This window comes from Cervus elaphus, chromosome 5, assembly GCF_910594005.1.
Source record: "Cervus elaphus chromosome 5, mCerEla1.1, whole genome shotgun sequence".
NCBI classification, from domain to species: Eukaryota; Metazoa; Chordata; class Mammalia; order Artiodactyla; family Cervidae; genus Cervus; species Cervus elaphus.
In genome coordinates this window covers 62666117-62680203 of record NC_057819.1, presented here as the reverse complement: position 1 = coordinate 62680203, position 14087 = coordinate 62666117, and the positions used below count along the sequence as shown (strand labels likewise).

The following is a 14087-nucleotide window of genomic DNA, read 5'->3' as shown; positions in this document are numbered from 1 at the left end:
TTTGGTACAATGATTATTTTCACTCAAAATATCATTCAGAGTACTTTTAAAGTCAGGATGCTCTAAAGAACTTGGTATACTATTTTTAGGGAGTTGTTTTAAAATCTTAGTTAAGAGTCAGATCGTAACAAAACAAAAGCTATCATTTACTTTGTTATATGTAATTTCTGATTTTCACATTGAGTCAGCAGTCATTTTCTCCCATTCATTCTTTGTATTTTCTTTTATTCATGAGGAAATTTGAGATCAAAGAAGTTAATTAACTTAATGAAAATTCAGAGGCTATAAATTGGCAGAGTTGGAATTTGAATATAGTTTAACTAGTATTGCTGTCCTTTCTGTTATAGGATATACCGTTAAACTGTATATCAATAATATAATTAAAATATTTAGAACCCATTACTTTGTATATGCCGTTTTTTAAACCTCTCTACTTTCCTGAAAAGAGTACACTTGTAGAATTGAAAGTAGAAAACTACACTAGCAATGCTACGCTGTACTCAAGAAGTATTAAATTCAGAAACTGGGAGAATACTCTGTCTCCCTCTATTTTCATAACTATAGAAGAAAATAAAGAAATAATTCCGTGTACTCCAGCACCATATGCTCTCCTTGTTCAGGACCACTTAATAGAATATGGTAAGCTTGGTCACAGCGGTCCAAATGTTTTGATCCCTGGTCTCCTCATTGCTGTTTTCGTGAAGTTGGAAGTGAGAAGGTCAGATGGCAGCAGTAAGAATAAATTACTGAGACTAATTGATACTAGGCACTCAAATATGGTTTTTAACTTTGTAATGCAGACCCAAACTTGATGTTATACGACCTCTGACAAAAGTAGTTGAGAAGTTTTTTGCTGGGCCTGACCCCAAACTGGACGGAGTTGTAGTCCATATTCTCTCTCCCTCCCTCTTCACTGTGTTCCTTCTCTTTTTCCAACTTTTGTTGCTCTCTCTGGGCACCTTTATGAATACTTTCCCTTTTCAATTCTGTGTGTAGTAGCCATATGATAGTCAGCTGGTACTTGAAGTTATTCCTTGAGTTTGCTATTTTGTTCCTAATTTGCTCTCCCACTCTTGTGGAGACAAATACTTTAAGGGCTACCGATTTGGTTAGGATTGGAGATGATTACATGATATGAATCAATTCATAGTCAATTGTGTATTACCTAATTCTTTAAAATTCACAGTTACTATCTGAATAACTTGAGTTAACTGCCTGATAAGTGAGATGTTTATAGAGAGGTAGTTTTGGATTGTATATTAATCACAATCTAACCTTTTTAACTGTTTTAATGAAAGCCAGTAAAAGATAGACTTTATAAATAAATATTCCCTTTAAATTCCCTGTCAGTCCCTATTACTGTCATGCTGTAATCATAAAAATTTTAAGAAAAACATGCTGGTTTCTAGTTTAACTATTGTACTTCACTGAAGATAATAGAAGGACTAGTTGATGGCAATGTGATTTACTTTGTTTTCTTACACTTTTAAAATCTTTTCTTCCCTATCTTTTCCTTCATAAAAGATTATTTCAAGTAAATTATGTGAGATCTAAGAAACAGTATAGTATTTCTTAAGGTTCTTAAACGGATTCTCTTTTAGCAGTGGGCCCTAATAGAGTGGCTACCAGAGTCAGAAAACAAACAGTGTGTGAGAAAGCCCAGGGATATTTTAGGAATTTGCCGAAGGTGATCTGTTTCAAATAAAATCTTATGCAAGTCATATAGGTGGGTTTTGTCAGTTCCATAATCTTAAATACAATTTTTTCTTAAATTGCAGTGTGTGCAGTGGCAGTAAGGAATTGCTTAGAGTGTCAGCAGCAGTCACAGCTGAGAAATAAAGGCGAAGCAGGAAAAAGCCAGAAAATGGCACACAGCCTGATTCCCACTGGGAAATCCGCAGCGAAGGTAAGCCTGCAGAATAATTAATTAAATAACAAAGCATTCTCTTATTTTACAGTTAAGATCTTAAATTTATTTGTTCATTTCAACATAAAGTTAAGTAAATCTGACAGAAATCCTAAAATAGTTATTTTAGTCTGTGGACATAACTTTCAAATATTTGTGTTTGAGTATACAGTAAAGATTTGCTTATACTTAATCTTGTCTGCTTTTCCAAATGTTTACTTTCCTTGTGTCCATGATACTTTTCCCTTCAGATACGTCAGTGTGTGTTTCAAGTACTTGGTGAGTTAGCATGCAGTCTCTTTTTTCTTTTATGGCTCCCTTCTCTACCCCCGACCTCCGTCCTGGCATCCAAAAAAAGAAGAGAGGAGAAGGAAAACAAGCTGGGAAAAGATGTTGTCGCCCATGGAATAGTGTGTTATTTTTAAAAATATCTGTGTAATGTATGTTTATATGTTTTGTCTTAAATAGAGTCCAGTGGACCTTGTAACTGGTGGTATATCTCCAGTGAGAGATTTTGACAGACTCTTACAAGACATGGATATTAATCGACTTCGGGCAGTTGTCTTCAGAGACATAGTAAGTTTTTCTTTCACATATTCTCTTAGCTGATACGTATTTCTTCCTAGGCCCAAAGTATTGAGAGTGAACACTTTTTGTGGTATAAAATCGTCAAGTAGAAATAAGAAGACTTAGATATCAGTTGTCTTGACAGTGATTTTAGAATCTTCGAATATTAGCAATATTATTTACATACATGGAGCTGATATTTCAGAGTATTGCTACTGATAACAACAACACATTATTAGATAGTAAGCATTGTAAGCGCTTTATGTATTCTCATTAATTCCAGCAGCTTCCTGAGTTGTGCACTTTGTAATTCCAGTTTTATAAATGAGGAATTTGAAGCACAGAGAGCTCATGCAGCTTGTTAAGCTGATGGAGCTGGTAAATGATAGAATTCAAACCCATCAGTCAAACACCAGAACCTGTGCTTTGATACATGATGCAAAAGTACATGACTAAATGTTGTTTATGGTGTTTTAAGTATTTGAAAGGTGAAAGATAGGTTTGTTTTAGGTAATTTTGATACATAATATGGCAGAATTTCATATAGAAATTGTAACGTCATATAAAAAAGCATAAACATGAAAATTAAAATCATTTGTGATCCTATTCACTTGGATTTGGAGTATTATCATTAATATTTATTGAACTCTTACTGTGTGTTGAGTATAGGCTGCTCTATACTACATATATAAGTTTTTAAAAAATAAACTTTATAACTTTAGTTTTAATTTTCTCTTCTTTAGTGTTTTAGTCCACTCTTGATTCTTCATGAAGTATGCAATTTGTTAATAGTAGTTGTTATTAGCTATAGCTAATAGTCTTAAACACTTAATGCATATTAAGCATAGGACTGGATGATTGATAATGTATTATCTCATTTAATTCACAGAATACTCCTATGAGAAAGATAGCAGTATTAGCTTAAATATCTACTTAAAACCGCAAGTAGTGATAGGTAAAAGAGGATTAAGGGCCTAAGGAATCTGATTCTTGAAATTTTCATATTAACCATACTTCAAGTTTTCATCTTAACTAACATCTGTATGTACTAAATTATGCTCTCTCTCTGGATCTCAGTTTTTTGCTTTTTGGTAACTGCATGATTCCTTTTATTAACAAAGCATCACCTTTGTGTTTTTCGAAACCCACTGCCTGTGGTCTACCGTGGAACCAAATATTGCTGCTTCCTTCCTCCCCATGCTCTTTGAGCAGTTGTTGAGTCTATTGCCCTATAATTTTGTATTTCCTAAAATAAATTTTAAAAATCTACAATAAGTGATGTAAGTCTTGGCTTTAAAATTTTTCTAATGACTATCCTATAGCATTTAAAATGAAATCAATACACCTTACCCTGGCTCTTATTATATCACAATGTTTGAACAGAGAATTAGAGTGTCTCCTATGTCTACCATGTCATGTCTGAAAGTAACAAATAACTTTAATTTTTTTGGTAATTAGAAAAGTGATGTAGTCACCTTATAGGAATTTTAGAAAAGAAAAAACACCTTATTTCACAGGCTACATCCAGAGCCTATTCTAGCATAAGCAAACTTTGAAGAAAAAGGAAATTACCTAAGACTGGGGATATAAATAAATCATTACCTAGAGGTTAAGAGCTAAGGTTTTTAATCACTCTAATCTTGAGTTCAGATTTGCTTTTGCATTTACTGTGTGCCCTTAGGTAAATTACTTAACTTCTGTAGGCCTCATCTTATGTATATGGGTTAATGACTGTAGCATTACAGTCTGACTCACAGTAAGTATTTAATAAATGACAGCTACAGTTGAAAACAAATTTGTTTCAGGAGTTAGGTCTTAAACGTAAGGACCTATGCAATATTTCTTATTTGGGCATAAATCAGGCTTACACTGTATACTTCATACTGCAGTAACTAAACATTGAACAGGCTAATGGGGTAAATAAAGATTTAGATAGTATAAATAATTTATAAAACATTAAGAAGACCAAGCAGCTTATTTGCCTACATTTTCAATGTTGATACCATGGGTAGCAGTTATTGTAATAGATGGTAGGATTATGTGGCAGAAGAACATAGGAGTTTCTGGAGAAAAGGGTAGGTTAATTTAAGAAAGGAAAAATGAACATATATCTTTTCCATCAAGACTAACAAGGTGTTACACATGAACCTAAAAACTACCAAAGATTCTTGTCAGATTATAAATATGTCTAATAATCCTGTTAAGTGGATATGTTCAGTACACTCTGAAATTTAATTTTTCTCTGAAATTGTGTGCAAAACTTCTGATAATCATTAATTGTTAACTTTAAAGTCTTATTGGTACCAGTCGTTTCCATTTACTTATCTCCTAAGCAACCATGTTCTTTGTTTTGTTTATCCTAAATTTATCTGCTACTTGAGTTTTAGAATTTGATGGATAAATTTTGAGTTTTTTCTTTAGGTTCAAATGTATTTTGAAAAGTTATCAAAATTAGTGATGTGTGCAATGTTCCTTTGAAAATGGGGAATTTTATTAGGTGAAGTGGTCATTGATACGTATAGGTGATCTCTAGAGCTGAAATGAAGCCTGAACCTCTTTAGAGATCAGCCTGGTTTGTGCTTTTCTTTCTCCAGACACTATATTAAGTCCCGGACACTTGGTTGTCTATATTACTTTAAAATACTCTTGAAAATTTCTTTAACATCTAGTTCTGTCTCTGATCACTTTTAATAATCTCAAATGTTTGTCTTTTAAGAAAACTGTTATTCTGATTTTTATAAAACAATTTAATTCTCATGGTTGAAAGTAAAAATAATGCGTCATATATAATTATAGTTGCTATTTGATTAATCTTATAAAATATATTAGGATGTATCTCTTCAGATTGAGTTACTTAATTGTAAAAACAATGAGCCAGCGTCTCTCTCCTGTTTAACAAGCATAAAACCTAACATATACAGGCATTTTTCCAAGAATTTTTGTTTAATCTTTGCTCAGGTGAATTCATTACTATTTTCTGTGTATATTGAAATATTCGTGAATATGTTTTGTATTTGAATGGTGTCTTGTAAAATAAGATTCAGATGTCTTACTTAGTAGTGGCATGATTAACTCCTTGTATTTCCTCCCCAGGAGGATAGCAAACAAGCACAATTTTTAGCCTTGGCAGTTGTATACTTTATCTCTGTTCTTATGGTCTCGAAGTACAGAGACATTTTGGAACCCCAGAATGAAAGGCATAGCCAGTCTAGAGAAACTGGTAGTGAATGTGGAAATTTGTCACTCCCTGGTAAGTTTCTGTATTTTATTATCTGGCATCCAAAATTCAAGTAAAACATTACCTACTTAGAGCTGTTAAAAATATTCATCCTGGAATTTAAATCCATTTATGTGTACCTTAATGAGAGCATGCAGTTATTTTTATTAATAATGAAGTATTTTAAGGACCCTGTAGTTAATTTCAACTGAGATGTGATTTCTGCTTTAAGTGAGCCATCTAATTAAAAAATAAGTGAGAAAATGTTATGTTTTACAAATAAAGTATTAAACAGTTTTAACTCAGCATTTGTTGTGAAGAATAACTTATATTCTCTTATGAGACATATTTGTTAACAAATAAGTGTAATAATTGGAGTTATATATAAAATTAGCTGCCAGTTATAGATAAGCAGCTGGTGTAGGTATAGAAGTCACTCCTACCCGACAGAGGAGATTTATCTATTCCATCAATATTCATTTGGTACCTCTTAGCTACTTGTTCGTTACTGATGAGCAGAAGCAAAAAATCTGCCCTCATGGAGCCTGTATTCCAGGAGAGGAAGTAGAAAATGAGTATATATAATAAACAAATTGTATAGTATTTTAGAAGATGTTAAGTCTTAAGACAATAAAAGTTGGATGGGGAAGTATATCAGGAATAACCAGGAGAAAGGGAGTGTGAATTTTCACTCTAAGGAGAATGGGAAATTATCGGAGGGCTTTGAGTACAGGAGTTAGAATTGATGTATGTTATTAAAGAGTAGAACTTGGAATTCTGTCCAGATTACATCCTGTAGGGCAAGAAAAAGCAGTGGTTTAGTTATGGACCACTGTGTTACAGATTACCTCAAAGCGAAAACTCCCAACTGTTTTAGTCTTGTTATCATGATTCCATGAATTTGATTCAGATAAGGCACAGTGGTAATAATTCTTGCTCCAAATGATGTCTCTGGGGTTGGAAAGTCTGAGATAACTTTTCTACTCATTTATCTAGTGCCTCAGCTAGAATAGCTCTTAAGAGCTAGGGCTGACGGACTGAAATGACTAGACTGGGGTTTTGTGTGGGGGACCTTGCCACTTGTGTTTTCAGCTGAATTCCTTTGTTTTACTCCATTAGTCTGGAGGTCCTTTATCTCCTATGTGGAGGTCTCTCTACATGATCTTACCAGCAAGGTAGCCAGATTGCTTTCAGAGATTTCAGGGATTCTGAGAATGCCCAAACTGTTAGATTTTAAAAATTGGGTACTGAGCTGGCCCATTGTCACTTCTGCCACATGGGTGTAAGTAAGTCAGGCTCTGTGGAAAATTCTTCAAGAGATGGGAATACCAGACCACCTGACCTGACTCCTGAGAGATCTGTATGCAGGTCAAGAAGCAACAGTTAGAACTGGACATGGAACAACAGACTGGTTCCAAATAGGGAAAGGAGTACGTAAAGGCTGTATATTGTCACCCTGCTTATTAAACTTATATGCAGAATATATCATGAGAAACGCTGGGCTGGATGAAGCACAAGCTGGAATCCAGATTGCTGGGAGAAATATCAATAACCTCAGATATGCAGATGACACCACTCTTATGGCAGAAAGCGAAGAAGAACTGAAGAGCCTCTTGATGAAAATGAAAGAGGAGAGTGAAAAAGTTGGCTTAAAACTCAACATGCAAAAAACTAAGATCACGGCATCTGGTTCTATCACTTCATGGCAAATAGGTGGGGAAACAATGGAAACAGTGGCTGACTTTATGTTTTTGGGGTTCCAAAATTACTGCAGATGGTGACTGCAGCCATGAAATTAAAAGACACTTACTCCTTGGAAAAGTTATGACCAACCTAGACAGTTTATTATAAAGACATTACTTGGCAACAAAGGTCCATCTAGTCAAGGCTGTGGTTTTTCCAGTAGTCACGTATGGATGTGAGAATTGGACTATAAAGAAAGCTGAGTGCCGAAAAATTGATGCTTTTGAACTGTGGTATTGGAGAAGACTCTTGAGAGTCCCTTGAACTGCAAGGAGATCCAACCAGTCCATCCTAAAGGAAATCAGTCCTGAATATTCATATATATTCAGATTTTGGAATATTCATTGGAAGGACTGATGCTGAAACTGAAACTCCAATTTGGCCTCCTGAAGCAAAGAACTGACTCATTGGAGAAGACCCTGATGCTGGGAAAGATTGAAGGCTGGAGGAGAAGGGGATGACAGAGGATGAGATGGTTGGATGGCCAACTCGATGGACATGAGTTTGATTAAACTTAGGGAGTTGGTGATGGACAGGGCGGCCTGGCGTGCTGCAGTCCGTGGGGTCACGAAGAGTTGCACATGACTGAGCAACTGAACTGAGCTGAAGTCAGGCCCAGCCCTTACTCAGCAACTGCTCAAGGGGGTGAATACCAGGAGGCATGATCTATGGATCCGTTAATTTAACAGTCTAACATAACCAGCTAGGAGTATATTGCAATAATCTAGGCAAGAGGTGATTTGGGTATTGACCTGAGTGGTAACTGTAGGGCTAGTGAGAAGCAGTCAGATTTTGGATATATTCTGATGGTGAGAAAGCAGTATTTAAAAATATTAGGCGTGCATATGTGAAAGATGGAAGGTAGTCAAGAATAATTATAAAGTGCAGTTGGGTAGACTGAAGGTGAAACATACTCAGGCAAGGATAAGAAATTTAATTTTCGATATGTTGTGTTTGTGATGTCTTTTAGACATAAAGAAGAAAATGTAGAGTAGGCAGTTACATACAACAATCTAAATTTGATTGATTGATTGAAATAGTGGTATTTAATACTTGGAGAGTGAATGAGACCATTAAGGATATAAATGTTGACAGAAAAAGTAAAAGGCTTAAGAACTAAGTACTAAATTCCTCCACCTTAAGAAATAAGGGAGAAAGAGAAGTGAAGGAAGTAAAGAAGGAATCTTACATGAAAAGCTGAAAGAATGTTACCAGCCTGGAAGGAATAATCAGTTGCTGCTGTTATGTCAAGAGCTGTTAGGTCGAGAATTGATCATTGGATTTAGCAAGATGGAGCATTTTTGTTGGGATGGAATCAATACCTGATTGGAGGGAATAAAAATCAAATAGAAAAGGTGATGTTCCTTGTGGAACTATATTTTAAAGATCATTGATTGAATCATTCATCCATATGGGATTGGTAACATGTTTTCTAGTAGAAACTGTGTTTGAGGTAGAGGTCTTGGGAATATTATCCGGGAATTCTTCCCATTATCTTGGGAAGAAATGCCGGTGTATAAGGCACAGAAGCCCATTCAGCAGACTGTAAGCAGTTTTGTGTTGTATATGTATTATGGCATGAGTAGCAGGAAATAAAGTTGGAGATGAATAGTCGTCTGAAAAATACTCACTGGTGGACCTACTACTTGCTGGACATTGTTATAGGCCCAGGTGTTGTCACTGGTGCTGGGGATGAAGTGTTAATGAAGACACATTCTCTACCCTGATGAAGTTTACGTCCTAGCAGACTTATATTATTGAAGAACCTTGAGTATGCCCGAAGGATTTTGGACTTTTTCTTACAGACCAGTGGCTTTCAACCTTGTGTTGCTACCCATTGGTGTGTCATGTTCAGTTTGGGGTTTTCTCAGATAATTTGTTAACCTGATTTGTTATTATTATTTTATTAAACTATTTCGTTATATGTATATTTACGCAGTACATTTTTTTTTTCATTTATTTTTATTAGTTGGAGGCTAATTACTTTACAGAAAGATAAAGAACGTTACAGCATAGTAACACATATATATGGAATTTAGAAAGATGGTAATGATAACCCTATATGCAAAACAGAAAAAGAGACACAGAGGTACAGAACATTTTATAGATTAATTTGTTTTAGCGTTTTAGAACATGCCGTATGTTTCATAATCTAGAACAATTAGGAGTGAATGTACCTTTTTAAAATTATTTGTACATTTTTTTAATTTTTACTTTTCTTCTTTTCCTGGGTAAGATGTAGAAAACTCACCGGCAGCATTGAGCCCATTAACTACAGCATCTGTCGAAGAATCTGAAGGCACCTCTTCTGCTCCAAGGAGGGACTCAGGCCTCGGGGAAGAAACAGCTCCTGGGCTGGGCAGCCGTGCGGACGAGGCTGCTCCCCGAGCCCCTCCGAGTGTCCGTGCCGGCCCCGATGGCGTCACCGAGGCGCTCTGCACTCTTTCTTCAGAAGTCAGTCAATCTCAGGAAACCAGAAGCGACGGAGGAAATGAATTGGATAGCAAGGCTGCACCGTCAGTTCCAGTTTCAAAAAATGTCAACGTGAAGGACATTCTCCGAAGCTTAGTAAACATACCAGCAGATGGAGTCACCGCGGACCCTGCGCTTCTGCCGCCAGCCTGCCTTGGGGCTCTCGGTGATCTCTCTGCTGAGCAACCTGTGCAGTTCAGGTCTTTTGACAGGTACTATAAATAGTCTTTTGTTTTCACATCTTATAAATATATTCATTATAAGGGAGTTTAAAGATTAAGGAGGAATTTAAACTTTGCTAAATTTTGTAGCTTCAGCATTAAAAAGGGATGTTTTAATATAGTTTTTAAAAATTATGATATTTTGTTGACTGGTTTGTATATCATTTCAAGTTTTTTATTAATTAATTTATTTTAATTGGAAGCTAATTACTTTAAAATATTGTGGTGGGTTTTGCCATACAGTGACATGAATCCGCCACAGGTGTACATGTGTTCCCCATCCTGAAACCCCCTCCCCATCCCATCCCTCAGGGTCATCCCAGTGCACCACCCGGAGCACCCCGTCTCCTGCATCGAACCTGGACTGGTGGTCTGTTTCACATATGATAATATACATGTTTCAATGCTATTATCAACATAATCATCAAGATTGTTTAAGAATAATGTTAATATTACATTAGCAAGTTGTATATTAAATGATGTTTTTCTTTGTTGCAACTTAGAAATCACTTATTCTTCTAGATGGTTATCTTTCACTCCCCTGCTGTCAGTATGTGCCAGCCTTTGTGGAAAAAGTGGGAATCTGTGAATTCTGGCAGACTTAGGAATTCATCTAAGTGTTCAGTCTTGACAGCTTGAGAGAGCTAACTGTAGATTCCTGACTTTGTTGGTTCTGTTGACCTATGAAACCTTCGGCTAATTTGCTTGAGATTTTTCCTTATGTTAAATGTATAGAAAATTTTCTGAAATTCTGTCTGTAAGACATATATATGAGTTATTGAATTCTTTTTCAAAAGTCAACATTTTAATAGAAAACAATCTCTACCTTATAGAAAAGTTGCCAATTAAAAGAAATTTTACTTTTCCTGAATCTGTTGAGGGGAAATTGAGACAATACTCCATCCTTTTTGAATAGTTTATTGTGTTTTTTCTGCATATCCACAGAAAATTCATCACAATAAGGAAATTAAGATTGATATCATACTCCCTTCAAATCTTCAAACACTTTTCAAGTTTCGTTGATTTTCTCAGTAATGCTCTTTTTAGTAGGATCGAATTCAGAATTGTGTATTGTATTTTGTTGTGTCTCTTTATTCTCCTTCGATTGAGAAGAATAGTTCCTTAGTCTTTGCTTAAATTTAATAGCCTCGACCCTTTAGAAGATGAGGGTCCAGCTGTTTTGTAGAATGTCCCTCAGTTTAGTTTGTCTAATGTTTCCTCTAGATTTGATTCAATTTAAAGCGTCTTTGGGAGTAGTATCACAGAAGTGGCACCGTTTCTTCCTGTTGTGTTCTAACAAGTGGCACACAGTTTTATCTTGTTATTGATGATATTCATTCAGATCACTTATTAAAGTGGTATTTTCTGGGTTTCTCCACTGTTAAGGTACTCCTTGGGAAGGGGTACTGTAAAACTGTTATCATCCTCATCAAATGAATTCAATACATTCAATATATGGCCTTATGGTTTCCTGTCTTATAGAATGAATTATACTGTTAAATTTGTTGTTTATCTTGATACTCAAATTGTCTCTTGTTTGGCCAGTGGGATTTCCTTCCAGTTGGCTTCTGTTTTCTTTTGACATATTTTCATCATAATTTCCTTCTGTCTGCTTGTTTATTTTGTTGTGCCTTCTCTGTATTTCATCTCATCTCTTGATTTTCTGCTTCAGACTTGCTGGCACATTAGATATCCAAGCTGGTTAAAATTATTTATATAATTCAGGTGCTCTGAGCACAGGGAATGTATAATTTTATGGGAGAATCTTTTTGCTATCATCCTCTGTCATCTTGTTCCTTCTCCCTCTGTCTAAAGTTTAGATCAGTGTCCTAGAATGATAAGACTGATAGAGTAAATTCCAGGTAAATAGCATATTGGTATATGTATGATGTGTTATAGATAGTGGTTGCTAGAGTCAGATTTTTTTCCCCTTTTATTCCTTTCTTATTTTCTTTTTTAATTAGGCTTATAGGAGTTATATATTGATTCTGGAAATCAGACACAGCTGTGTGTGAGTTCTGGCTCAATTACTTATTAGTGGATTTGGACAAATTACGTCATTCTCCTGAATCTCAGTTTCCTGTATGACTGTGTGATACTATATGGCTGTTAAAGCGAAGAAAAAGCAGAACGATATGTATTGGTGTGAAATGATATTGAATATATATTAATGTGTAGCACTTAGCATGAAGCAATCTAGAAGTTTAGAAGATGATGCCTCGTCTTAATGAGGGTGTATTGTGGAGGGCATCATGGAACAGTTTATTTGAGGGAACATTGGCAGTTAATTAAAATTCAAAATATGTAAACTTAATTATTATCTCTAGAAGTTTATACAGATGTATGCAAGTACAAAATGTTTTCTTCCTGTAAGAGGAATTTCATAATTAAGCTAATACCTGTTGAGCTTTTACACTGTGAAAGTGTTTTTTAAAGTGCATTGTTTTAGATAGGCAGATAGGTGGGTAGATAGATACTGTTTTTGTTCTTATTTTACAGATGAAGAAACTGAGGCATAGGGAATGTGAAAAAACAGCTTAAGCTCTTGTGCTAATAAGTGGTGGAGCTGAGATTTGAGCCACAGCTGGTGGAGTCTATACCCTGTCATTTGGCAGGGCTATGCAAACGTAGTTGCAAATGAAGAACTGATTACACGTGTTGTTTCCTATGCAACACATGTATGTTTGTTTCCTATGTATGCATGTATGTTTCCTATGCAAGTATGGTGAATACTCTGCAGCCACTGATGAGAGAAAAGCACAACACTATGTATTGATGTAAAATGATGTTGAAGATATATTATTAAATGAAAAAGCAGAGTACAGTTGAGTTTGGGATTTAATGGTCTTAAAAAATATATATATGTTTCCGTATGTCTCAAAAGGTATATGACAACTGCAATGACTATATTTTGAGGTGTAAGTGATTAGGTTTTTTAAAAAATTGACAGTATTTATAGACTTATTTAAATTTGTATTAATCTTAGATTAAATAATGAGAAAACTTAAGGGTAGGTTTTTACATTTAATGTACATTACTAATATGATCAAAGTTTCTTTAAAAATTCCCCAATTTTCGTGTGTTTTGGCATTTATTTCTTTTAAAATAGTGTAAAAATTTTCTGTGCCTTCATGATACCTTCAGTGAGTAGGTTATGAACTTATTTAGGAAACTGCAAAGGGAATACATTTTTAGGGATTTATTAAAATAGCAAATAAAGGGGAATTTGGCAATACTATTTTTCAGGAGGCTGTTTGGAGCTTACATGTCTGGTATGCATTTAACATATTGTCTGATGGCAAGCAAACTGCTCTGTTTTCCCCCCTCTCTTTTTCATAGCAACAGACACCTTTTGAAAAACTTTTCGTGCAGCTTTAGACCAAAGGAGTATCTTTGAGAATTTCAAAGCATCCCTCTGATCGTGTATTTATCTCTGGAATGCTATGTCAGAAATCACAACTCTCCTCATATCTTAAGCATTATCAACTTCCAAGCAATAGCTGGAAAGTTTAGAGTAACAGCTCCATGAGTGGAACCTTGCTGACGGGCTGCCAGGTTGTGGGCCTTTGTGGATGGCAAGGTGTTGTGTTCATTCCCAGGCCAAAATTCCTGCTCTTATCTCATCAGAGATCCTCTCTGGTGATTAGTGGATGCCAGGGATTTATCTTGATACAGTTCAAGGGCTTTGTCTGGCTTTTCAGCTAGATCCTTAGGGACTAAAGTACTTGGCTTAAAATGCTTTTCTCATTTAGTGAACTATTTGCATGTTAAAGAAAATGGTGTTTCTGTGAAAGTTTATGATATTTCAAACTGACACAATTCTGAAATGGAACTTCTGAACCTTAGTGATCTGGAAGAAAATGTTGCTCTCTCTTTGTTGTTACTCAATAAAAAGAAATCTTCAAAAAAAGTCTCCCTAGTTCAGGTAAAAAAAAGAAAAGTCAGCAGTGTTTGTACTTTC

General features: G+C 35.3%; 1 protein-coding gene across 4 annotated transcripts in view; it reads left to right on the top strand.

Moving 5' to 3' along the window:
• Positions 1 to 14087, top strand: part of LRBA (LPS responsive beige-like anchor protein) — a 723276-nt gene that overhangs the window by 164644 nt on the left and 544545 nt on the right. For all 4 annotated transcript variants that reach the window (XM_043902582.1, XM_043902581.1, XM_043902579.1 and 1 more), the window contains exons 27-30: positions 1779 to 1906; positions 2375 to 2482; positions 5567 to 5723; positions 9670 to 10117. In XM_043902582.1, the coding sequence (XP_043758517.1) occupies positions 1779 to 1906; positions 2375 to 2482; positions 5567 to 5723; positions 9670 to 10117 (841 nt within the window). The remainder of the gene's footprint in view (positions 1 to 1778; positions 1907 to 2374; positions 2483 to 5566; positions 5724 to 9669; positions 10118 to 14087) is intronic.